Source organism: Anolis sagrei, chromosome 2, assembly GCF_037176765.1.
Source record: "Anolis sagrei isolate rAnoSag1 chromosome 2, rAnoSag1.mat, whole genome shotgun sequence".
NCBI lineage: Eukaryota > Metazoa > Chordata > Lepidosauria > Squamata > Dactyloidae > Anolis > Anolis sagrei.
In genome coordinates this window covers 74,659,996-74,683,860 of record NC_090022.1, presented here as the reverse complement: position 1 = coordinate 74,683,860, position 23,865 = coordinate 74,659,996, and the positions used below count along the sequence as shown (strand labels likewise).

The 23,865-nt window shown below is 38.7% G+C and overlaps 1 protein-coding gene across 1 annotated transcript; it reads left to right on the top strand.

The window, feature by feature from the left end:
• The first annotated feature begins 1,104 nt into the window (after positions 1–1,104).
• RBM5 (RNA binding motif protein 5) lies at positions 1,105–21,947 on the top strand. The gene is made up of 25 exons (XM_060765745.2): positions 1,105–1,228; positions 2,074–2,132; positions 4,065–4,275; positions 4,679–4,840; positions 6,318–6,387; positions 6,841–6,914; positions 8,906–8,986; positions 10,507–10,567; positions 10,705–10,770; positions 11,514–11,674; positions 12,054–12,151; positions 12,433–12,520; positions 12,640–12,717; positions 13,294–13,357; positions 13,841–13,929; positions 14,323–14,401; positions 14,835–14,926; positions 16,419–16,580; positions 17,230–17,376; positions 18,407–18,478; positions 18,938–19,117; positions 19,463–19,537; positions 19,699–19,796; positions 19,883–20,012; positions 21,350–21,947. Exons 2-25 carry the CDS (start codon positions 2,116–2,118, stop codon positions 21,473–21,475), a joined length of 2,481 nt encoding a protein of 826 aa, XP_060621728.2. The 5' UTR covers positions 1,105–1,228; positions 2,074–2,115; the 3' UTR covers positions 21,476–21,947.
• The last annotated feature ends 1,918 nt before the right edge of the window (positions 21,948–23,865 follow it).

Below are 23,865 nucleotides of genomic sequence, written 5' to 3'. Positions count from 1 at the left end.
GTGGAAGGGGACAGAGTATTTGTGACCCCCCCCCCCCTTTCCTCAAATGTCTATCGCAGCGTCAAAAAAGGGCAAAGGGAAATGAGGGAGAAAGGTGTGTCTTGTTCTCTTTGCCCTTCATGAGAGAGCGACTACAATGATCAAGGGTCTGGAGAACAAGCCCTATGAGGAGCGCCTTAAAGAGCTGGGCATGTTTAGCCTGAAGGAGAGAAGGCTGAGAGGAGACATGATGAGGGCCATGGATAAATATGTGAGAGGAAATCAGGGAGGCGGGAGCTAGCTTGTTTTCTGCTTCCCTGGAGACTAGGAATAGGCTTCAAACTACAGGAAAGGAAATTCCATCTGAGTATTAGGAAGAACTTGACTGTGAGAGCCGTTCAGCAGTGGAACTCTCTGCCCTGGAGTGTGGTGGAGGCTCCTTTGAAGGCGTTTAAGCAGAGGCTGGATGGCCACCTGTCGCGAGTGCTTTGAATGCGATTTGCCTGCTTCTTGGCCGAATGGGGTTGAACTGGATAGCTCATGAAGTCTCTCCCAACTCTCCGATTCCTCTCCCCATTTAATATGCGATTCTGAAATCCACCCGTTACATGAAATGGCCGTGGGATTGCCAGCGAGGGGAAGCCCTCAAGATGGTGGTCCGTCCAGCAAGGCCTCCCCAACGGGCCTGTTCCCACAAAGGCCTCGCAGTTGGTGAAAGGAAGAGACCTTGCTCATTAATCACAATGGTGGTAATAATAGTGGTAATAAGTAGGGGGGTTTCTACACGGGAAAATGGTCCTATTCGATGTACTTTGGGTTGTGAGAACATTCAAAGGGAGTGCGAGGTGCGGCGTGGGGCTCTGCCTTTGGGAACGAGGGTTAGAGCCTCTCAGCCTCGAGCAAGTCTCAGAGGAAGGCGCCGCGGTGCTCCTCCGAATAACATCATTCGGGAACGGCTCGAAGGCGCACAACAATGACCTATTCTCCCCTCCATTTGCCATAAAAACTACGCCTCCCAGCATGCAGCGCGACGCTGACGACAACGGGGGCTTGTTGCTTGGCTGGAAGCTTCTAGGAGGGCGGGGCGGAGGCGTGCTCGCCTGCGCGTGCAAGTGGCCGCGCTGAGGATTGTGGGTAGAAGACAGCCAGCTCTCTCCCGGCGCCATTTTGTGGTGGGTGAGAGAAGCCGTGGCGGTTGTCGCTGCATCTGCTGCTGCGGTGAGAGCAGGAGGGCCCTTTCCCCCTCGCGGTAAGGATTAGCCCCCAGCTTTGCCTCACAGGGAACATGGTTTAAGTTAGGTCACGGAAGGGGAGTCATTTGTCTGGTCGCTTTGACAAATTGAGTTTCATATTTGGCCCTTTCCAGAAGAGGTGTGTGTGTGTGTGTGTGTTGTGGGGCCCTCTCTTGGAAAGGTAGCCGCCCCTTGTCTGCTGAGGTGGAGGGAGGGGCTTCCCCATCATTTCTGTTTTGTCTTTCTGCGTCGCCTCAGTTTTAGACGCAGCAACCGCTGTCTTAGGCTCTTCATTTTGTAGTTGTCGCAGCGACAACGCTTCGATCGCATGGTGGGTGGTTGCGGGTGCGGCTGATGGCATTGTCCCCGCCTCCGCTGCGGAGCCTCGGCCGCCATTACGCGCCCCTCTCCCGACTGCCGTTGCCCTTGGTGCATTCATATCTCCCTCCCCAGCGAGGACATTGATCTGGGTTGCGTTACACACAGAAGACGCTGCCAGCATCGTCACCCAGCTTGTTTTTCTTGATACGTACATAGAAAGGTGATTCTACGCAAGTTGAATACGGTGCTCGGTTTAGAGATAACGGGTTGCTTTATTTTTTTTTCCCTGTATAAATGTTGTTACATCGTTATGCTAGGTTTCTGTATGTGAGGCATTCAATTTTGCCATAATTACGTTGGAAACAGCTTTGAGACCCTCGCTGGGGTGAGAAAAGCGGTATACAAGTGAAGTAAATAAAATATTAAAATAAATACTAAATAAAGCAATCGGTTACCGCAAAACCTAGCACCATAGGTTTTGAGATAATCTACTTGGAACCTTATAAGTATTTAAGTCACTGGACTTTTTTCTGACTTCTAGATTCACACTTTGGTATACTTGAAAAAGAACTGAAGAGGAGCCATGGGTTCAGACAAACGGTATGTATTGTCAAAGGTGTGGGTGTGTTATGTCATAGTGGCTGCGGCTCTGGAAATATATGCTCAAGACGGGGTGGGTTTGTTATGAACACTTGTCTGTGCTAAAGAGGGTCTTGGAAACCTGAAGAAGATGGCAGAAACCCACCGCTTTAGAAAGATGGCTGAAGGGAAGTGGCTTAATGCCTCCTTTCATGATGAGGAGCTGCAGATAAGGCACTGAAGGGAAAGTTAGAGCCCCTGGTGGTGCAATGGGTTAAACTCTTGTGCCAGCAGGACTGCAGACCTTTCCTGCCAGAAAGGTTGGCGGTTTGAATCCAGAGAGTGAGATGAATTCCCGCTTGTCAACTCCAGTTTCCCGTGTGTGGGCATGAGAAGCCTCTCACAGGATGGTAAAACATCAAGGTGTTTCCGTGCAGATGGCGAATTCTCTCACACCAGAAGTGACTTGCAATTTCTCTAGTCGTTCCTGACATGGGGGAAAATGGGTTTGATGGGCTAAAAAAGTAAAGTATTTTAAACAGTCTGTTAAGTAAATAAAATTGGTTTATAAAATAGTTGGGCTACAAAACACTCATCTTTACAACAAAAAAGAATTGTGTGTTTTAATTTTTTTAATTGTATGTGGTCTGTTGTGAAGATTATTTGTGCAAAAGAGGGTCTCAGAAACCTAAGATGCCAGAACCCCCCCCCCCCCAACCCCTTTAGGAAATTGGCTGAAGGAAAATGGTTTAATGCCTGTAAAGGTCTCCTTTCTTGGGGAGGAGGAACCTTATACGTGAAGAAACCTTTTGCTTTTGCATGGTCACTTGGAGCTGCAGAGATGGCACTAAAGGGTGGAGCTAAGGTTTTGATGGGATGATGGAATAAAAATTAAATGGCCAGTTAAATAAAATTAGTTTATAAAATATTTGAGCTATAAGACACATTCATCATTAAAACAAAAATATGTGTTTTTTAAAAATTTGTAATCATATATGCCATGAATTAAACGAAGAAAGGACAGTACAGATAATTAAGAGTCAATCAAGTCTACAAATTGAGGGAAAATGAACAGTTCACCATTTACAAATACCTTACGGCTATTAAGGTTACAGAAGTGAATTATGAACATACCATGTTTGATCATTCCAGTCATTTCTGAAAACTAATGTTTTTTGCAAAACACATCATTATTACTAACATCATTGCTTCACCTCAATCCTTCCAGTTTTAAGGAAACAAGTATTACTCTTTTGAAAAAAATACTGCATTTTTGTAGATGTTAGAAATTAATAATCTTACTAATATTTGTTATCCATTCCAGAGTGCAGTCTTATACTATGGATTGAATGGGCTTACTGTTTAATACATTCAGGATTGCAGTCTTGAAAGCTCAAATTCTTAGAGGATATTATCCATTGTGATTTGTTCAGTGTAAAACAAATCAGGTGCATGTGGTCTTGCATGGGATCTGCAGTTTATGTCAGTCAAATGATAGATTAACATTCACTTTTGAGCGGTTAAATATTACTGGTGTAATTTCATTTTTATATTTATTGCATTTAAAATTAAAATGCCACCAGCCTTGTTTTCCAGCTAGAGTGTACCCATGCAAGCGATTTTTAAAAGTGAACAGGAGCATTTCCACAAAATCAATAACGTAGTAGTAGTTTGTACCATGCTGATCTGGAAATTTCTCTTAGCCGTAGTAATATCTGTTGTAATGTCAACACTACATAAGATATAGAAAGGACTTCTTACAAGGGGATCCTTTACAAATATTATTTTATCTAAAGATTCGTACTACAGTTCCACTATACATTTGCTATATAATACAAACAATCCCTTTGTACTACTGTGGCTTTGTGCTATATAATTTTGGGGTTTGCAAGATGGAGACTGAAGGAATCCTACATTTTTCAAGCTTTTTGTCTTTTCAAATACTTTGTGCAGTGTGAGCAGAACTGAACGGAGTGGAAGGTATGGCTCAATCATAGATAGAGATGATCGTGATGACCGGGATTCTAGAAGCAGGCGGCGAGAATCTGATTATAAAAGATCGAGTGAGGAGCGCAGAAATGACAGATATGATGACTACCGAGATTATGATAGTCGGGATTACGATGGCAGAGATTATGATGGTCGAGATTATGACAGTCCTGAGGTGAGCAAAATATCCTTTGTATACTTCTCAATAACATAGGAAGTGTAAACATTTGTCTATTGTTATATATCTATTCAGTGGCATACCTTCTGGTTGCATTTGTTATATAGAAAAACAGCCTGAATTTATATTTTATTTGCTATATCAGAATGGTTAGAAAATGTATTTTCAAATGTATTTTTTATTTATTTTAAAATTTGTTTTATATCCTACCCTCTCTTCCTCAAAAAATAGCAAGGAATTGCAGGAAATTGGAGCCATACTCATACAATTAAGACTTTGTGGTAACTGGGAAATTATTAGATTTGTGTAGATTTAACACTATTCAGTATCCCTAATTTTTAATACACCAACTGCTTATCTTGTTATGCCATAATTGTTAAACTGCCTGCTTATTTGGCAGAGGGAACGTGAACGTGAGCGACGTAATAGTGATAAATCAGAAGATGGGTATCATTCTGATGGAGACTATGGAGAGCATGACTATAGAAATGACATTAATGATGAGAAAGAAAGCAAGACCATCATGTTACGTGGCCTGCCAATTACTGTTACAGATTATGATGTGAGTAACCTTTTATTCTTGATTTAAAATTTTTAAATTGCATAAGAGAGATTAGGAATTGTATCCTTTAAATAGATAATTTTTTAAGTTTCTACATAGCGATTTTCTGAATAATTTGCCCCCCCCCCCCCCACAAGTTTCCACATCTTGAATCTATATTTCCTATTATCAGGATAGGTTGCAGTTTCTATTGCTAGGTTTTCATGAACTGGATGTGAATGAAAGTGGGAGGAGCTGATGAATGGGTCCCCACCCCCAGATTTGGAAATAATACCTTTGTACATTCCTTGTATAACTTTCCATATTATTGCAGGTTTTTTCTGATTAGTTTTGAGCGGGTAGCCAGTACAACATGGTTGGGAATCATACATCTCTGTAACTGTTGGATTGTAACTCCCAACATTTACTTGGCTCTGGCTGATTGGAGTCCAGAAACTTCTTTGAGATCAAGTGATTCTCACCCTCTTATGTAGACTTCAAATCTTGGTGTAATAATTATAGATGTCTATAGCCCCTCACAAGACATTGGAGGACCATGCCCTTTACAGCTGCTCTTCCTGCCTTCCCCCTCCTATTAGTAATTTCATTATTTTGCTCTTCAGGTGCTTTCTAAGAGACATTCTCACACATTATTTCTTCTACTATAGTTTTTTTAATACTAGTTCCATCATATTCATGAGTAAGGAATGAGAAGGAAAGGCATTTCTACACCTGAAGATTAAAATGTCCCTAGTTACCTTTAATTTAATGTTTCATTATCGATGTTTCATTATTCATGTTTATGTTTTAATTTGGTTAGGCTTTTAATGTATGTTATATTGTCTTGCTATTACGTTTTGGTTTTCACATGTGTGTACGGCATTGAATTTTGCCTTTATAATGTTGGAAAACCTCTTTGAGTTCCCTCAGGGGGAGAAAAGCAGTAAATAAATGTAGTTAATAATAATAATAAATAAAATTTTAGGCACTTGCTGTGTAGCATTTTTATCTCATGTAGCAGTGGTAGGCGTAAAAAAACTGGAAGAAATTCTGTTGCTCTTCTGTAAACTACCTTTCCTATTTGAAATAAAACAGCTTTCTGTGTACTTTTTTGAGGCATTATTCCGTTACCTATAGTCCCCTATTTCAGAAATAATTGTCACAAATTTTTCTAAATAGTAAGATATAGCATTAATCTGAATACTTAAAAATTTATTATGAAAATAATTATTCAGTGTATTTTGCGAATGGTTATTGGAAATGTTAAGATCTAAATGTGAGAATGAAAAAAAGTTAAGTGGCTTAGATTAGAAACTCTGATTTTCTACCATGCTAATCCTAATTCGCTTTTGTTTGTGAGTCTTGGATTCCTAAAACTCATTTGAAGTTTAAGAATTGTTAACTAAAATGTATGTTTTATGTTGAAAAGCATTTTTATTTTCATTGGTTCCTAATATGTTTTTGAATGCCAATGGTATTTTATTAAACATGCATACAGATTCGAGACATCATTGAATCCTGTGAAGGCCCTCGGCCTGCAGATGTGAGACTGATGAAGAGAAAGACAGGTGAGCACATTGATCTGATCTTTTTGCGTTAGTTTCCTTTTCCCCAGGCTTAAAATATTTTCCAAAATTGCCCTCATCTGCAAGTACAAAGCAAAAAAGAAAGGTTTGCCATGGGTAAGGAATTCGGCCTTTTGAAAGGTCATAGATAGTGGAAGAAGCCTTCATTTTTTATGTATGTTAAGAGCTCCTGGTAAGTACTGTAAAAATGACATTTAAATTTTAGTAATCCATTGCATGGTTAATTTTGAACGTGGATCTCATTCAGGTGGAATGTGTCCTGTTAAGGCAGCTTGGTTTCCTTGCCATGGCAAAACAAGAAGCAAATTCAGAGTTGACGTCGCATTTATAAAACTGCTTTGTCATGAAGTAATGAAGCAGTTGGAGAGAGATTCACCTGTTTTAAAGGAACTGACTAACACAAGTATCCCGTCTATATCTGAATGCTGTCTCTAGGTGTAAGCCGTGGTTTCGCCTTCGTGGAGTTTTATCACTTTCAAGATGCTACCAGCTGGATGGAAGCCAATCAGGTTGCTTCACTCACAAAGTCTAGATTATTCCTGAAAACGGAACAAGTCTGTACAGTTTTTAAAAAGGAATAAATAAAAAAGCTGAAGGAGTGGTTTGTCCCAAAACTGTGACTTTCTAAATACTAAATGCTTTGTATATATTAAAATTTTTAGATGGAATGAATAGTCCTAGAGAAACGCAGTAGATTTTGCCAAACCATCTTTTATAGAATGAACAAAATCTCTGCTAGCATATCATTTAACCTTCTTGATATTTTGTCTTTATTTTCATAAGCTTACATATTCAACAGACTTTTATGACTGTTGCAATTATTTAGATATATAATTTATACCAGCCTTACCTGAAAAGATGCCATTTGTGAAACTTGCATCTGCAGTTTTTTTGTAACATGTATTTTCCCTAATATTACTTTATAGAAAATTATATGAATGGCAACTAAAGGGTTGTACATGAAAAATATAAGTAACAAAATGACAAGCTAATTTAGTTCCTGTTCTGCATATTTGCAGTTAATTGATATGCTTTTAATCGATCATAGCAAAACTACTTTCCCACTAAATTGGTATAAAATGATACCCATGCTGCTGAAGGATATACTAAAATTCTAAAGATTTACAGTAACAAACAGTATTCTTTTTTGAGAACAAGGCTGAAAAAAACCCATCATGTATGGTATTGTATTATTTTCTGATGCTGCAAAATAGTTTTTCTTGGGGTTATATCATGGGCAAGTGCCTCAGCAGTTAAGCAAAAATAAATAAATGCGAACATCTGCTGAATTTCATACTGTAGCAAGCGTGGATGAGAAACATTTGGGTTTCTAAACTATTGGTAAGCTGCAATCACAATTTTAATGTATACAAAGCTGATCTTGGTTTTCAGTTTACTTGAATCAGTCTTTGGCTCACTCCAAAATAACCATACTCTAGTTTTAGGGAAACAGTAGTTGAGTCTCCCTGGTGGCCCTATTGCTGTTAATTGTCGGACAAACAGGATCTACTGTAAAAATGCCAACATATTTTGTTTGTGTGCATGACCCAGTTTGTTCTGGGCCCTTCAACCTCTCCCTCATTATTCTAATCCAACAAATAAAGGATAAAATCAGTTCTGCCAGACCATCTATGGCTCTGAATGCTTTTTTATATTGGAACAAGCTCTCTCAAAATACATTCTCACCTAAACTTAGATTTGATCCTTGCAAGTCCAGCATACACATTCCCTGGGCATGTTTAAAAGGTGCATCTCTCTGAAGAATAATAAAAAAACTTACGGAGTTCTGAATACATGGGAATCAGTAAAGTTTAAAGTTCAGAAACTTGGCTTCTTTTAATAGATTTAAACAGCTATTTTAATAAATGGTAATTTTGAACGGGCATTGGAAGCAAAATGAACTTGTGACTGTATTGATGAAACAAGTAGTAAGCTAGTTTGAAGAAAGCTACTTCCTGAGGAAAACCTATTTGTATTAACACAAGTTTTCATACAAACTTGAATTTATCAGAACTACTCAACTTGTGTTCAGTTAATAATTGTAATTCAGTATCCAAGATATATAACAAAGTCCTCTTGAAATGATTTAGTGTACTTTCAAGGGGTACATCATGAAGAAAGCAACTGAAAGCAGAGCATATGTTTTGTGGTTCTAAAACTAGGTGGTTGGGAAGAAGTGAAGCAGTCACTTGACATTGTTTTAAAGAGCAGTGTGTCATTAGGACTCTGTCTCCTTTGAGACACTTCCTGGTTCCATAACAGCACTTAGTTCTGGCAGCCTCATCACTCCCTGATTCCGTTGACATCCCATTTTCTTGCTGCCCGTGTCCTCCTGCAGGATTGGATGGGCAGAGTGTAGGTGGCGGTGGTTGGTTCTCTACGTCCTCCCCATGTGTTGTCCATTCAGTTCATGAGCACTGAATCCTCCGAAGTGTGCTCTGCCATGGGAAAATGGACACCTGCTGTGGTACTGGAATAACTAAATGTGCTTTTTTTGCAGAAAATGGTGATTCAAGGAAAGCAAATTGCAATGCACTACAGCAACCCCAGGCCTAAATTTGAAGATTGGCTCTGCAACAAGGTAAGGGGGTGTTTCTGCAAAGGGGGGCTATTTGATTTGTTCCATCCTTGTTAGTCATACTCTGGGAAGTGAACAGTGTGCCATTTTCCACTCAGGTGATGCCAATGGTATTGATATATTACAAGAAATGTAAGGCATAGTCTAATAACTGGAAAATTCAGGTCAACAAGAAGTACAGTTTGAATATCTCTTACCTGCAATGCTTGAGACCAAAAGTGTTTTGAATTTTGGATTATGTTTCTTTCCATATATATACACAATGAGACATCCACACTGACAACATAAGTCACTTCCAGGATTTCCTAGGTAATAGTTGCACAGCAAAAGTTGATTCCATAGCAAAATTCTGGAACCAGTTTGAGACCCAGATGGTGCTTACAAACCCACAGCATTTGTACACATTTAGGGCTTTCTTTTGTGTGCTTTCATAGTTTCGAACTGCAACAAATGGTCAGTGTAAATGAGGCCTTAGAGATGGGATCCTAATTTAAACAAGACATTCCTTTATATTTCATACAAACCTTATTCAAATAATGTGATGATATTTCAAATAATTCTGTGCAAGAAACAAAGTTAGTGTACATCAAATAACTAGAAGACAATGTGCCACTATCTCAGCCACCCATGTGGATTTTGAATTATTTGGTATATTGGAATTCCAGCTAAGGGATGCTCAACCTGTACCCCACTTGCTTAGAGTATTGTAAATAATAGCAAATACCGAAATGTGCAGTAACATAATAAGACCTTGTAGTAAAAAGTATGAAGTTTACATGGTATTTGCAAATTAGAATTTCTGCCTTGATTAGAAGTGGAAATTGGCCAGGGCATAATCTGGAATTGAAGCGCTTCAGCCAGTGATAACAAAGTTTTATAGACCGAGATTAGAATCTTCTTGGTAATACATCATGGCATAATGGTGTTACCTGCATAAATACTTCACTTGGTACTGTACAAGGCAATGCAGCACCTCCTTGTTTGGGCTTTTTGCTCATCTGCCATGGGTTTCACATCCATGAAATTCTAGTGTCATAGGATTACAGATACTGTATCCAGGCATTTTCCTCATGTGGATTCAAAATGTGTAATAAATCTTTTCAAAGTGGAATTTTTATTAAAGCCAAATTCAGTAATTCTTCAGGATTGTAGTTGAAAGTTGAATAGACATTGCTGAGAATGTTGCCTGTCTAAAACTTGCATAGAAATTCTGCTTTTGTCTAATCCAGATGGGTCATGTCCAGTAAGACCTTTGTATCTGTGGGTCCGGTACCCATAGTTTCATTTCTCTATATCCAACAAAATACGTCTCATCTAGGCATCTTGCGGGTCCTCCTGCATGGCTATTTTTTTGGGCTGGAGGTGTTCTTCATTTCAGTAGGGCTCACTATTATCCACAGATTCACATACCTATGTCTGCACCACAGCTGCTTTACTTTAAAACTGGTATAGGTGCAGTGTCTCTTAGAGCATATTTGATCAGGCGAATAATCTAAAATGTAATTGGTTTGTTTGCTTGTTAGTGCTGCCTTTACAACTTCAGAAGGCGACTAAAATGCTTCCGTTGTGGAGCAGATAAGTTTGGTAAGTTCTGTTTGTATAAGTTACATTTAAAGACAAACTTTTCTGTTGTGGTTAAAACCCTGCATGCAGTTTTTCTGGCATGGTAGAGTCATCTTGATGTAATAACTTAAACTTATTTTCCTGATTTTGTAATGAAGACTCAGAGCAGGAGGTACCACCTGGAGGACCAGAGGCTGTTCAGTCTGTGGATTACTACTGTGATAGTAAGTAAAGCCTCTTTGCATTTTGCTCGGGGATTGATTGGCCTAAGATTCATTACATCTATCATTTTCTCTGCAGAAGTCATTGTGCATTTGTTCACTGTTACTAGGACTTGGACAATTCATTGGGTGCATTTTTTTTAGTTAGGTGTAAGCTTAGTCTCCATCCTAATAATTATTAGTGGTTCTTGCATTCCGAAGTAACTTTTTTTCTGACTGATCCTTCTTTACTGCTGTCTCTTGCAACACACATTCTTCTCCCCTCCCCCATGCCCTTCTTCTACCTGAGTAGGAAAGTGAAAAAGTGGCCATCTTCACGTTACATTTCCTAGTACTGTGTTTTTTTTTCTTCAGTATTGAGTGAAAGGGCTCTTTCTTTCTCTTTCTCACAAGTAAATCCAGGAATATTTACAAAATAGACAAGCTTTTATCATAGACTTATTCCTCAGTATCTGCTCTCCTGCAGCTACCTCTTTTTGACGTTTATATTTTCACGTCTTTGTCACTCACAGACAAAAAAGTGTTGCCCTCTGGTTAATTGTCATGGAGTAATAGCAAAAAATGTAACGAGATGTATAGTCAAATGATTAGTTTAAATTGGCTGTTGGTTTAAAATGGTGTATTGTGATAATAGATATAATGCATGCACGACTGGGTGATATTGATTAAAAATGCATCGTGGTTCTTGTGTGGACAATCTAGGGCCTTAGAAAGCAGTGTGTAATGAAATCTTTTCCCTCCTATAGCTCTCATTCTCAGAAATATAGCTCCTCACACAGTAGTGGAATCCATCATGACTGCTCTGTCACCATATGCTTCACTAGCAGTTAATAACATCCGGCTTATTAAAGACAAACAGACCCAGCAGAATAGAGGCTTTGCTTTTGTTCAGTTGTCTTCAGCAATGGTAAGGAAGTGTTTGTTTGCATTAATTTGAGTGTGTTTATTAGGGGTGGGGAGAGACACTGATTCCTAGAAGTATTCCAGTGCAACACTCAATGCACCTTTTTGAGAGATGGCGTTGCTAGCTCCCTTTGAAATACCTTTTTGATAGCTTACAAACTGAATTTAGGTCAGAATAAGCAATGTTTCTCCCAATAGACATAGTTATAAAATGTGAAGCCGATTGGTTCTCACCTTGGCTAAACACTTGCATGTCACATGCTGACCTTTGGGTTAGTTTTCTTACACATCCTTACAGTGTATATACAATTTATTCTGGATAGTAGCATTGTATTTTTGTGTTCAAGCTTTGTTCAAAGAAACAGCTTTCTTTTCCTTTTTAGGATGCATCTCAGCTGCTACAGATTTTGCAGAATCTTCAACCACCTTTGAAAATTGATGGCAAAACAATTGGTGTGGATTTTGCAAAGAGTGCTAGGAAGTGAGTTGTCATTTTATCAGATCCTCTATTGAGTGGCATAGAATTACAAGTCTGCATACTCCTTTGTTATAGTATTAAATGTTGGTGTTTATGGAGTGAACTGGGGACAGTGTTTTAGCTGTGATAACTCCAGAATTCGGGGGGGGGGGATCTTACATTCAATCACATGATCAAAGGATTAGAGTTTTCTGAGCTGGTACTGCAGCTTGGTTGTATCTAAAATGCAACTGTGTTTTGTAGATTCCTGTAATATGCAATTATACTTAATTCCTTTTTTGCAGGGATTTGTTACTCCCAGATGGCAACCGAGTAAGCGCTTTCTCTGTTGCTAGCACTGCCATTGCGGCCGCCCAGTGGTCATCCACTCAGGTAAGAAATCTGTCTTAATTACTAATGACAGGCAAGGTTATTAAAATATCCTTTTCAGTCACCATTTGAACAGACTGTGTATCTGTTTCAAATGTTTAATACTGTTTTTTAATCCATAGCCTCAGAGTGGAGAAGGTGGCTCAGTTGATTTCAATTACCTCCAGCTAGGTCAGGATGGCTACAGCCAGTATAATCAGGTGAGTAATAATGGTATTTTAAACAACAATTTTGATCCTAAGACAAAATAATGAAAGGGAAAATTTCTGTTCCTCACACGCTAAATCTGAAGAGACCCATGACTTGCCAGATTTGCTTTTTATGACTTTCACCCAGATTAGGAGGGAGAGTGTAGCATCCGAGACAATTACTAAGTTTCTTAAGTGTTACACTGCGGTTTTTTTTTTTAAACTATAAAATTTTTAAAAATCCTGGAATTTATGTCAACAAGAACTCCAGAATTTGCATGATGAAATGTTCTGCAAAATTAATAAACCACTTAATAAATACAAATGCTAAAATAATGAAAATGACACAGGAAATGTGCAAAACAGTAATCAAAAAGTGCTTAATAAACAAAGCCTTTTCAGTGCCATCATTAAACTTTTGCTGAAAGAAATACAAGAACATTCTCTGAACTATAGAAATTGATACTGATTTCATTTATAAATGATCTTAGGTTACGGATAGGCACATACAGGCTTTATATATCTTTTCATTCCATTATCATTGCTTAGTGGTAACTTTGGGCTGCATTCTTTGCATAATGTTCACAGGATTATCAGCAATTTTACCAGAATCAGACAGGAGCAGTGGACACAGACACAGCTACAATATCAGGTAACAGTTTTTGTAAGAGTTAAAACTCTGCTTATACACTGAGCCCTCAGTATCTTCTGGGATTTGGTCCCAGGACCCCTGTAGATATGAAATGCTTGCATACTGAAGTCCCACAATATATAGTGTTGCGGTAAAATGGCATCCCTTTGTAAAATTGCAACTCGGATGAGTGCCAGAAAGCCTGAACATTTGTAAAATGGCGAGAGGCTACAGCAGAGTATGCCCACATTTTAGCATAGTGTTCACTGCATGGGAAAATGAATTTTTTTTTATTTCCCCCCGAATATTATTGAGCCATCGTTGGTTAGATCTGTGGATATAGATCTCCTATATATGGAGGGCTGACTGTAAGGCCAATGATCTGCTTACATAACTATGGGTTTTCTGAATGAGACAGAAATCTTTATAAATAGAATAATGAAGTGTAATTGTAGTTTTTGAAAAATGTTTTTATGCAGTGCCTAATGAACTGTGTGTTGGCAGGTGCTCCAGTGACAACTGCTACTACAGCAGCTGTGGTTTCCCAGAGTCCCCAGTTATATAGTCAACAGGCCAACTCACCTGATTCACCGGTAATTACGAATGTCTTTATTGCATAAAGTGTTTGTCTTAGAGCTGTTTTTGTATATTTGCATAATAGTCTGAAAACAATTAACAAAAGATGGTTCTTGTTGCAGTTTCATATATTTAATTTCATTATCTATTTGTATGTGGTCCTAATTTGTTTATATAGATATTAATGGATACTGATGTATTTGAGGCATCTGTCAGCTGATTAGAATTTGAGTGGGTCCTACCTGATATTTTAAAACCTGTTGGTTGTACATGGGTTCATATAAAGAATCTTTAGAGGCAGTTGACAGACCTGCATTAATGTGTGTTCTGACATGTACAGTAATATATTTGGCAGAAAACTTCAGATGTTTTGGAAATCCTGTTTTCTTAATTGTGGTTTTCTTTTCCAGACACAGGCATCACAGCCCAGCACAAGCACACAAGTGCCAACAACTTCTCCAACTGGTGTAGTCCCTGGTACCAAATATGGTAAATATGTTTACCAACTAAATGACAGCTGAGTGGGAATGTTTAGTTTCAGATGAACATGTTTTATCTGCTACAATATTGTCCTGAAGGAAATAACCCTAACACCCCTTTAACTGGTTAACAGAATGAATAGATAAGAGACCAGAGACATCAAAGACAGCAAGATAGAAAATATGTGTAAACAGCTGTGTACAGGCTGATGTTATAACTGTTGGAAGTGTTGCATAACTGTTGGAAACAACAGTCTTCACTAGGTGGTGCTGTGTCTCACAAATTCACCTGGGGTCTATCAAGGCCTTTTCTACAGATGAATTTTATTAGGCTAGGAAAATGATTTTGTCTGGGCAGTAGTCAGTGATAAATAGTGTTCTTAAGTGTTATGAATGTTTATTGTTTAGGTACCTTAGTAATATTTCACACTTGCTCTTTGCAGCCGTTCCAGATACTTCTACATATCAGTATGATGAATCATCTGGTTTCTATTATGATCCTGTGACAGGGCTGTATTATGATCCCAATTCCCAGGTAATTCCCTGCACTGTCTTCGTGAACTCAAAGTACCTGGAGTTTTAAAAGCTCCATGCTGAGGTCTTGCAAGTTCCATTTCGGAAACAGAATGCCATTCAGAACTTTCTGAGGAACTAGAAAGGCTAGTCCACGTTTGACAGAAACCATGTCTTGGCCAGTGCCTAACAGTAAGAGACTATTGGGATAGGTGGCCCAGTGATCTGATTGGATGTTCATTTACCAAGTTGACATTTGCATGTTCCTTTGTGGTATTCAAAGTTGCCATGTGGCCATTTGATTAGTTCATCTTCACCATTGTCTGTTGGATATCTAAAGCAGCCCTGGCATAAAATGGAAGCTGCAGAGGTTTTTCTCTTAGTAATATAAACATATTTGCTTGGTAGCTGTTGTGACTCAGAGCCCAAAGATTGTCCAACACAGCTAGTAAGGGGTTAACAAAGTCTTTAATAGGTCTTTAACAAAGCTAACAGCACTTAAACTGCAGTACCGATTAGCAACACAAAAGCCTTCAAGCAGGTAAACAAACGGGGAGGAAAAAACGGGATGTCCCAGAACTCAGCTTCTCAAAAAGAAAGCAGGAGCAAAACTGGCGATGGCAATAGCGTAGTTAAACAGTCCTAGGTCAAACATGGAGAGAGGCAGCAAACGAAGTCCAGAAGGCAAATGGCGTGGTCCAGAAACGTTCCGTAGTCAAGGGGCAAGACGAAGTCACTCACATAGTCCAATCCAGAGTCAAGGCACACAAAGACACGATAGCTGTATTCCCAGGACCCAAACAGAGGTAAGGCAGCACAAAACACCCGATACAACGCTTTGTCCTCTGCAAAACTACCCATCCCAAAGCCCTCATTTTATCAGCAGTCGCTATCACTGGATTGGCTCTCATCACTTACACCTGGATCATTATCCTCAGCTGTGACCTCATTACCACGCCAGCGCTGCCAACGTTGATCTTGTCCAGAATCTTCCCAAGAAGTACCTGCCTGCCATGTATCATGAAACTTCTAGAATTCATCACTAGATGTGGGCTGTGTGCATATGTCCTGAATTTCCCTAACCCGAGTCCAGTCCAGCCCCTCTTCCATATCCCCATAATTGGATCCCTGTTCATCCGAACTGCAATTGTCAGCTACGTCTTTAAGACGCTTGCTCATTACTTCTTCATCACTGTCAGTCTCACTGGCAAAACGTTTTACTCCCCTGTAATCCAGTTCCTCTAAGTCTTCGGGTCCAAACCCTGCAAAGTCCTCAGAATCACTGGGCGCCATGATAACATCCCGAATGCGTTTCAGCTGATGCTGTTCCTCCTCCAACTCTGCATCGCTCCTTCTCCTCCTACACCCACTAGTAGGTTCACTGCCCGGACGCTGAGTTAGAACAGTAGCTTAATCCAAAAACTGATCCCATAATTTGTTTTGCGTTTGAAAATAATGGTAGCTCTTTGTAAAGTTAGCCAGAAGAAAGTGTGACATTCTTACTTCTGTTTCAGTACTACTACAATTCACTGACACAACAGTATCTTTACTGGGATGGTGAGAAGGAAACTTACATGCCTGCAGCAGAGGGCACCACATACCAGCAAACTAATGCCCCACCTAGCAAAGAAGGGAAGGAGAAGAAAGAGAAGCCTAAGAGTAAAACTGCTCAACAGGTGATATTTGAAATGACAGCTTTCGTTGATAAGATCAAAGCCTGTATGAATGAAATAAAGGACACACTTGCTGAATAATAAGGATTTCATAGTAAACTGAGTAATTTAAAATATGTGACACTGCAGACAGATATGTACAATATGCATTCTGGAGAAGCAGAGGGCTTCTAGAAAGATGTAGTTGTGGGTTCAAAGATGTCATTGTATACTGAAATCTCTAGCACAGTAATGTTGCTTCTGGAGCAATAGGAAAGTGTCAGCCAGCTTTTTAAGTAGTCCACAAGATGCTGATAATCAAACTGTTTTCTGTGGTACCTTTAAGGTGAACAAATTTCTAATAGCCCCTGCTTCAGCATATCACCCGGGCAATTATAAATGTGTCAAGTCTTTAGGTGCCATAAAGCTCTACATAGGTTCTGCTGCAACAGATTAACTTGGCTACCCTTTGAAAAACATCTCCTTGAGAATTCCAAGGAATTTTAGAGATTAGTTTTTCACACTCTACTGTACTTGACTTAGATTATTTTAATTCTGATATAACTTAAGTCCCATATGAGTAAACTAATGGAATGATGAGGATGAGGGAGAAATGGCATTATGTTTTATTTGTTGTATGTACACAGTCTAAATTTAATCTTTTTCCAATTAGATTGCTAAAGACATGGAGCGTTGGGCTAAGAGCCTAAACAAACAGAAGGAGAACTTCAAGAATAGCTTTCAGCCTCTGAATGCAAGGGAGGAAGAAAGAAGAGAATCTGCAGCAGCAGATGCTGGTTTTGCTCTCTTTGAGAAAAAGGTAAGAATGTTTGGCTTAGTAGCATTTGGTGTACCACATTTAACAAGGTAGATGTGTTCCTGGGCATTACTCCTTTAACAGAAATGTTGATATCAGAGTCAGAAAAAACATTGAAACAATAGGGATACATTCCTATACAACAAAAAAGATGAGCGCTTCAGAAGATTTCAGCAAACTTTATCTAAAACGGACAACATGCATTAGTAAAATGAAACAGGTCAGGTCAGCCTTACATAAGTAAACAAAAGTGTTTTACATCTAATGGAAACCACTTGAAAGCTGCTTTCAAATAACATTTCAGGTATAGTTTTTCACCAGCTTTTCCTTTAATATCTCGATAGATTTATACTCTTAAAAATAGTGTGGATTACTGGTAAGGCAGGCATATCTATTTGCCCCCCCCCCCCCTTTGTATTTTATGCATGCTTAGTAGGAGGTTTTGGAAGGAGCTGTTTTACTCTGTTGTAGGAAGGTATACACAACTATAGTGGGATTTCTGTAGAGTAAAAACTTGTTTTTTTTTTCATCTTGGGTTTTGTTGCATTGTTTGCTTCAGATATGCTTCTGCAATTTGAGACACAAAATCTGTGTTTCTTTAGTGCTCCTTCACCATGCTTCTAATGTAGTAGTAGCAAATTTTATTGATTAGCCCTTAGGCCACATCAAAATACCAAACCAAACAAAAAGGCTTGATGAAACTTGATTACTCTATATAGTAAGTAAAACATTTATAACAATACACTAAATAAATATGATAAAATTGAATATATACATCTCGTTTCCGTATCACCCCTATAATTCACCATGTTGCAAGTTGCTTCTGGTGTGAGGCGACTGTGCTTGGTGTGGTCCATACTTCTAATGCTAATACTGCTAAATACCTTCCAGTTACATAAGAGGATGAAGCTGGTCAGGCATAAAACTACTTTGTTAAAAGGAGGTTTTTAGTCAAAGGTTTTGTTAACAGGAACGTGTGTACAAAAGGATTTTGTTTGCTGTCTTTTAATTCATGTGTTTGTTTTTTTTCAAGGGTACTTTGTCTGAGAGACAGCAGATAATAACAGAAGTAATAAAGAATGGTGATGACGATAACCCACTGAAAGTGAGCATATAGAAATCTTACTTGACTTTTGTAATACCTGCTTTATGAACCCCCTTTCAATGAGTATAACTTATGTACACACTTGCATTCTCATCATCGGCAAATGTTAAACCAAACTTCAGTTAATAGTTTGAACAACGACAGGTTTTTATGATATTATTTTTTCTACCTGCAATGTTTATGTGACCCTGGAATATAGAATAGGCATAAACATCAAACATTTACTGAAAATATATCAGCATTTGCAAGGCTTGCTAAATAGGATGGTCCAATTTTTACACTTATTTAGCATAGTAATAATGGTGTTCTTTGTGAAGTGTCTAAAATCCATGTGGAGTGTCTAAGAAATGTCTCAAAATATAATTCCCCACCATCACTAGGTTTTAATAGAAGAAAAGAATAGTTTTCTGCTGTTGTGTATCAGTAATACATTTACATCCGGTTTTGTTTTTCTTCTAGCGTGGATTGGTGGCTGCTTACAGCGGAGATAGTGATAATGAGGAGGATTTTTTGGAAAGGTTGGAGAGTGAAGAAGAAAAGTTAACAGATTGGAAAAAGCTGGCCTGTTTGTTATGTAGAAGACAATTTCCAAATAAAGACGCTCTGGTTAGACACCAGCAACTCTCTGATTTGCATAAGGTAACCACCTGCTTCAAATTATTTATTTATTTATTTATTTACCTTACTTATATACCACTGTTCTTCAGAATGTTTATAATTGCTGCCTAGGGTCTTGTTTTGAGAGCAAAACAGCAAGGACAGCTTTGCAAAAAGGAAAATTGTCCCCTTTAAATGAGCAAAATAACAATGAGTCTCTGAACTATCAGTTTTCATTGCTCATAAAAATGAATTTGATAAAAAATGGCATTTTTCTTTTAGTAACAAAGTGTAAATTATTTATAATCACAGAAGATACAAAAGATGGACATGCCAAATTGATTGGTCAAGATGTTACATTTTGTCCCCTTTTCTTCCCTTACAAAGCAAAACATGGACATCTACCGGAGATCTAGACTATCGGAGCAAGAACTTGAAGCCTTAGAAATGCGTGAAAGAGAGGTTAGTGACATGAGAAGGAAGCCATAGCTTACATAGTCCCCAAGTATCCTTAGTCCTCATACCTGATTAACTCCTCCCTCTTTTTTGCATGATGGGGACTGTAGCACATTTTTGAGGTTGATCCTGAGTTCAGAAGTTAATAAGCATTGGTTTCATTTCAGATGAAATACAGAGACAGAGCAGCTGAAAGGCGTGAGAAGTATGGCATCCCAGAACCACCAGAGCCAAAGCGGAAGAAAGTCTTTGATGCCGGCACTGTGTATGTACTTGAGAGTTGATGCAGTTGCTATTGAAACACATTTTCTACCATTTTCATTAGCTTAACCTTTTGTTGCTTTCCTGTAGGAATTATGAGCAGCCCACTAAAGATGGCATTGATCACAGCAATATCGGCAACAAAATGCTTCAGGCCATGGGGTGGAGGGAAGGCTCCGGCTTAGGAAGGAAATGCCAAGGCATCACAGCCCCCATTGAGGTAGGCATGGATACATGTTGAGAACAAAATACATTTTCTGCGTGACATGGAGCTGGTGCAGGGGTTCAAAGCTCAAGATGCTATTGCTATTTTGATCATTGTCTCAATTCCCTTCATTCACAGGTTTTTTTTTATTGTTCTGCCTTGCTAGCTGGTCATGTTTTACCTTCACTTGAACCTATTCACAGATTTAGAACAGATTCCTATGGAAGGAGAGCTGAAAAACAGACAAGAGAGGTGGAAAATCAGAAAAGTTGGGAGTAGCTTCAATTCCAATAAGGAGGCAAACTATATAGGAAATAACAACATTCTGCGTCTGACTGTGAAGCAGCAGATTAGGAGTCAAGGCATTAATTATATTACAGTCAGAGAAGCAGATTGAGTTGTTCTTCTCTATGCAGTTTGCTTCTTTTCAGGTGACTAATGCCCTGCGAGTCAGTTACTAGGATGAGCAGAGATGCAGTAAACCAAAAATTAAGTCCTTATTTTAAAAGCAGGGTGAACTGAATCAAGTGATGCAGGAAGCACTTCCAATGGTAATGTAATTAGTTCATTGAATGCTAATTTAACAAAACAACGTAATTGTCTGAGTTTATTTCAAAGGAATGAGTTGTTTAAATGAATAGGGCAGCTAGTTACCAAATTTAATAAGTCCAGTGGCCAATTATTTCCAAATCTCAAATGTAGCGGTAAGTGGAAGTAAGGAAGTAGAAAAGGAAGATCCAGCACAAATACACCAGAAGGGGAAGCTCATGACAGACAGGAAAGGAAAATGGAAGAATAGAGTAAAGGGTGAAGGGAGTGGAGTCAACAGTCAAAACAGACAACCTTGGTCTTTAAACACATTGACATGCAAGAAATAGCCCATGAGTGAGTGGATTGTTCATCCTGCCATCCAAGAATACATTTTAATGGTGAATACCTATCACATTCTGTACTTCATTTAAAGATCTCAGAATTTTATTTTTACTGGTTGACAGAGAACCTGCCAACATCTAGACATAACTGATTGCCAGTGTAATTCCTCTGAAGTGGTTGGAGATATAACTTAAATAGAGGATTTCTGCCTTTCATGTCAGCTTGACACAGTTCTTCACTTCCGGGGAGAGATAGGGCAGAATATAAAGTTTTTTTTATTATACTTTGTAAAGAAATATTCAGAATATCAGTTAGGAACTAACACACCTGACAAGTATTTTACAGGGGTAGTTCTAGTTCATTTAAATTTAAGCCTGCCTTCCTCACACGGAGGCCTGATGTGTGCAGGAAGCCACTGAATATTGGGAATCTTTCTGTTCCAGCTTTAAATATAACAGACTGTCTGCTTCCCTTTTCAGGCTCAAGTAAGAATGAGGGGCGCTGGACTCGGAGCCAAAGGGAGCTCTTACGGTGCCTCAACAGCAGACTCATACAAAGATGCAGTACGGAAAGCTATGTTTGCCAGATTTACTGAAATGGAATGAGATCCATCTATCTTGCAAAGATGAAAAGTGGGGAATATCATCTGTCCTTCCGGCTGACTGTTATATACTTTATGACCCCAAAGAAAAGTTATGGCTTGGGGTTAACCACTTCTGTTCCTGGTTTTCCTTCCAGTGTAATTCTTCCATTGGTGGATCGTAGGATGCAAAATGCCCCAGTTTCTTCATGTTGGAAGAACCATAACTAGATAAAGGGAGGGTATTGTCTGTACATTTTTGTATATAGTGTAAATTAAATGTGTTGTGTCATATATTTGAATAGTCTAAAAGCCACTTCTGTCCTGTGGAGCAGTTGGAAGTGTTATGACCTGACACTGCTACTTTGTATTGTTTTTCTCATTTTTGGCAAAAAGTTCGTGTACATTTTGTAAGATAAGTATTTGTATAGAATTTTTCAAAATTTTGATTCTAGATGCCAGGCTTCTTTGAGCAGGAAATAAAACCTAAACCAACATTGCTTTTTCATGGAAGAATGAGTTTGTGAGGCAGAATAAATGACTTGAGTCAAAGTGTTTAAATTAACTTTGCATTCATAGTACTCTTAAGTACAATACATTTTGGGTTGTAGGTTTTTTCGGGCTATATGGCTATGTTCTAGAGGCATTCTCTCCTGGCGTTTCGCCTGCATCTATGGCAAGCATCCTCAGAGTTAGTGAGGTCTGACCTCACTACCTCTGAGGATGCTTGCCATAGATGCAGGCGAAACGTCAGGAGAGAATGCCTCTAGAACATGGCCATATAGCCCGAAAAAACCCACAACAACCCAGTGATTCCGGCCATGAAAGCCTCCGACAATACATAATACATTTTGTTTTCTTATGTGGATTTTAAACTTTGGGGTATTTAAATACAAATACTTATGAAAATTGCAAGTTCCCATAAGGCCAGGAAGCCATCTTTCAGAATTAAGTCTTCATATTTTGTGCTAATTGATACATTCTACTGTAGTTTTACAGTAGTTGCTCATTTCTCCAGAACTTGTTCTTTTCAGTTCTGTCATCTGAAAATTATAGAGAGATCATTTTTAGCATCTTAATGGTTTTGCCAGGAAAAGATAGGTAGTCTATAATGAGCTTTATATTATGGTGATTTGCCTAATTTACTAGATTGATTTTTCTATTTACTTCCACATCTCCACTTTTTTCTCACTGGCTGGAACTTGTTATAATTGTCTGGTTCACAAACATGCCCTTTTATATTCTTGATTTACTAGCTCTCCTTTTGGAGGATATCCATAAACTATATAAATTAAATGAGCACAATAAGCTCTCATCACTTAAAATTTAATTTCTTGGTTTGTAACTTAAGACCTTAAGTAACCATCCGAAAATGGTAGTATGATATAAATCTTATAATTGTAGCCAGTGGGTTTTTAAAACAATTTTGTTTCAGTCTGTATCTAGTCTGACTTGTAATCCTGAATGTTAGCATGTTACATCAGCTGGATATCTATTGGGAACAGAGCATTTCTGTTAAAATAGGAATTCCAGGAAAGAAAAAGGGGTCCACTGTGAGGTGTGCGCTGTGCGCCTTTCAATTGTTTGTTGGCCCTGAAGACAGGAAGGATATTTCATTGGTTCATTAAGCTAGTTTTTTCATTGAAGAAGCCTAGTGTTATTAATTATGTGTGTGTGCAGTCACTGAAGGCATGAATATACTGAAGGCACCAGATCCTGTCTTAGCTTGGAAGCTAAGTAGGATCATCTGGTTAGTACTTGAATAGGAAATGACCAATGAAATCAAGATGTTGTAGGTTATATTTCAGAGGGTGAAACTGACAAAAACACCGGAATATTCCTTTCCTAAGATAAGACCTCCAAAAGGTATCTGAAGGCCACAACTGACTGCAGAGAATTTGTAAACCAACAGACTTTAGGATAAAAGAGGAAAAAAAAACACAAGGTATTAGTATGTGCACATACAATCCCACCGTTACAGCGAAATTGCATCTGATTATTAATATGCTAGGGAAGGGGAATAGGTTTCATCCAGGGGTCTATTTACCTTTTATGATTAGAATTTTCCTCAATTTTAAGAATTTTGTCAGAAACAATTTCCCTGCATAGCCATAAGGCAGTTCTTCGCTTCTGCAATTTGAAGAGGTTGAATCCACACAGTTTTGGTCCTCTCCCTCACTGGCTAGATTCAGAGAGGCAGCAACCTCCAAACAGATGACCCCTTTTCTTGAAGAGCTCTGCCTTCCTGTAAACACCACTCAATATTTCCTAAATTCAGACCTTGGTGTTTTCAGAATTTTCTTACCTGGTTATTAACTCTGGGTGCCTGCCTATAATTTTTCCAATGAAATGAGTAGAAAATCTACACTTAGTAACAAGTGGCTGACTTTTGAATCCTTATTAGTGTAAATGGAG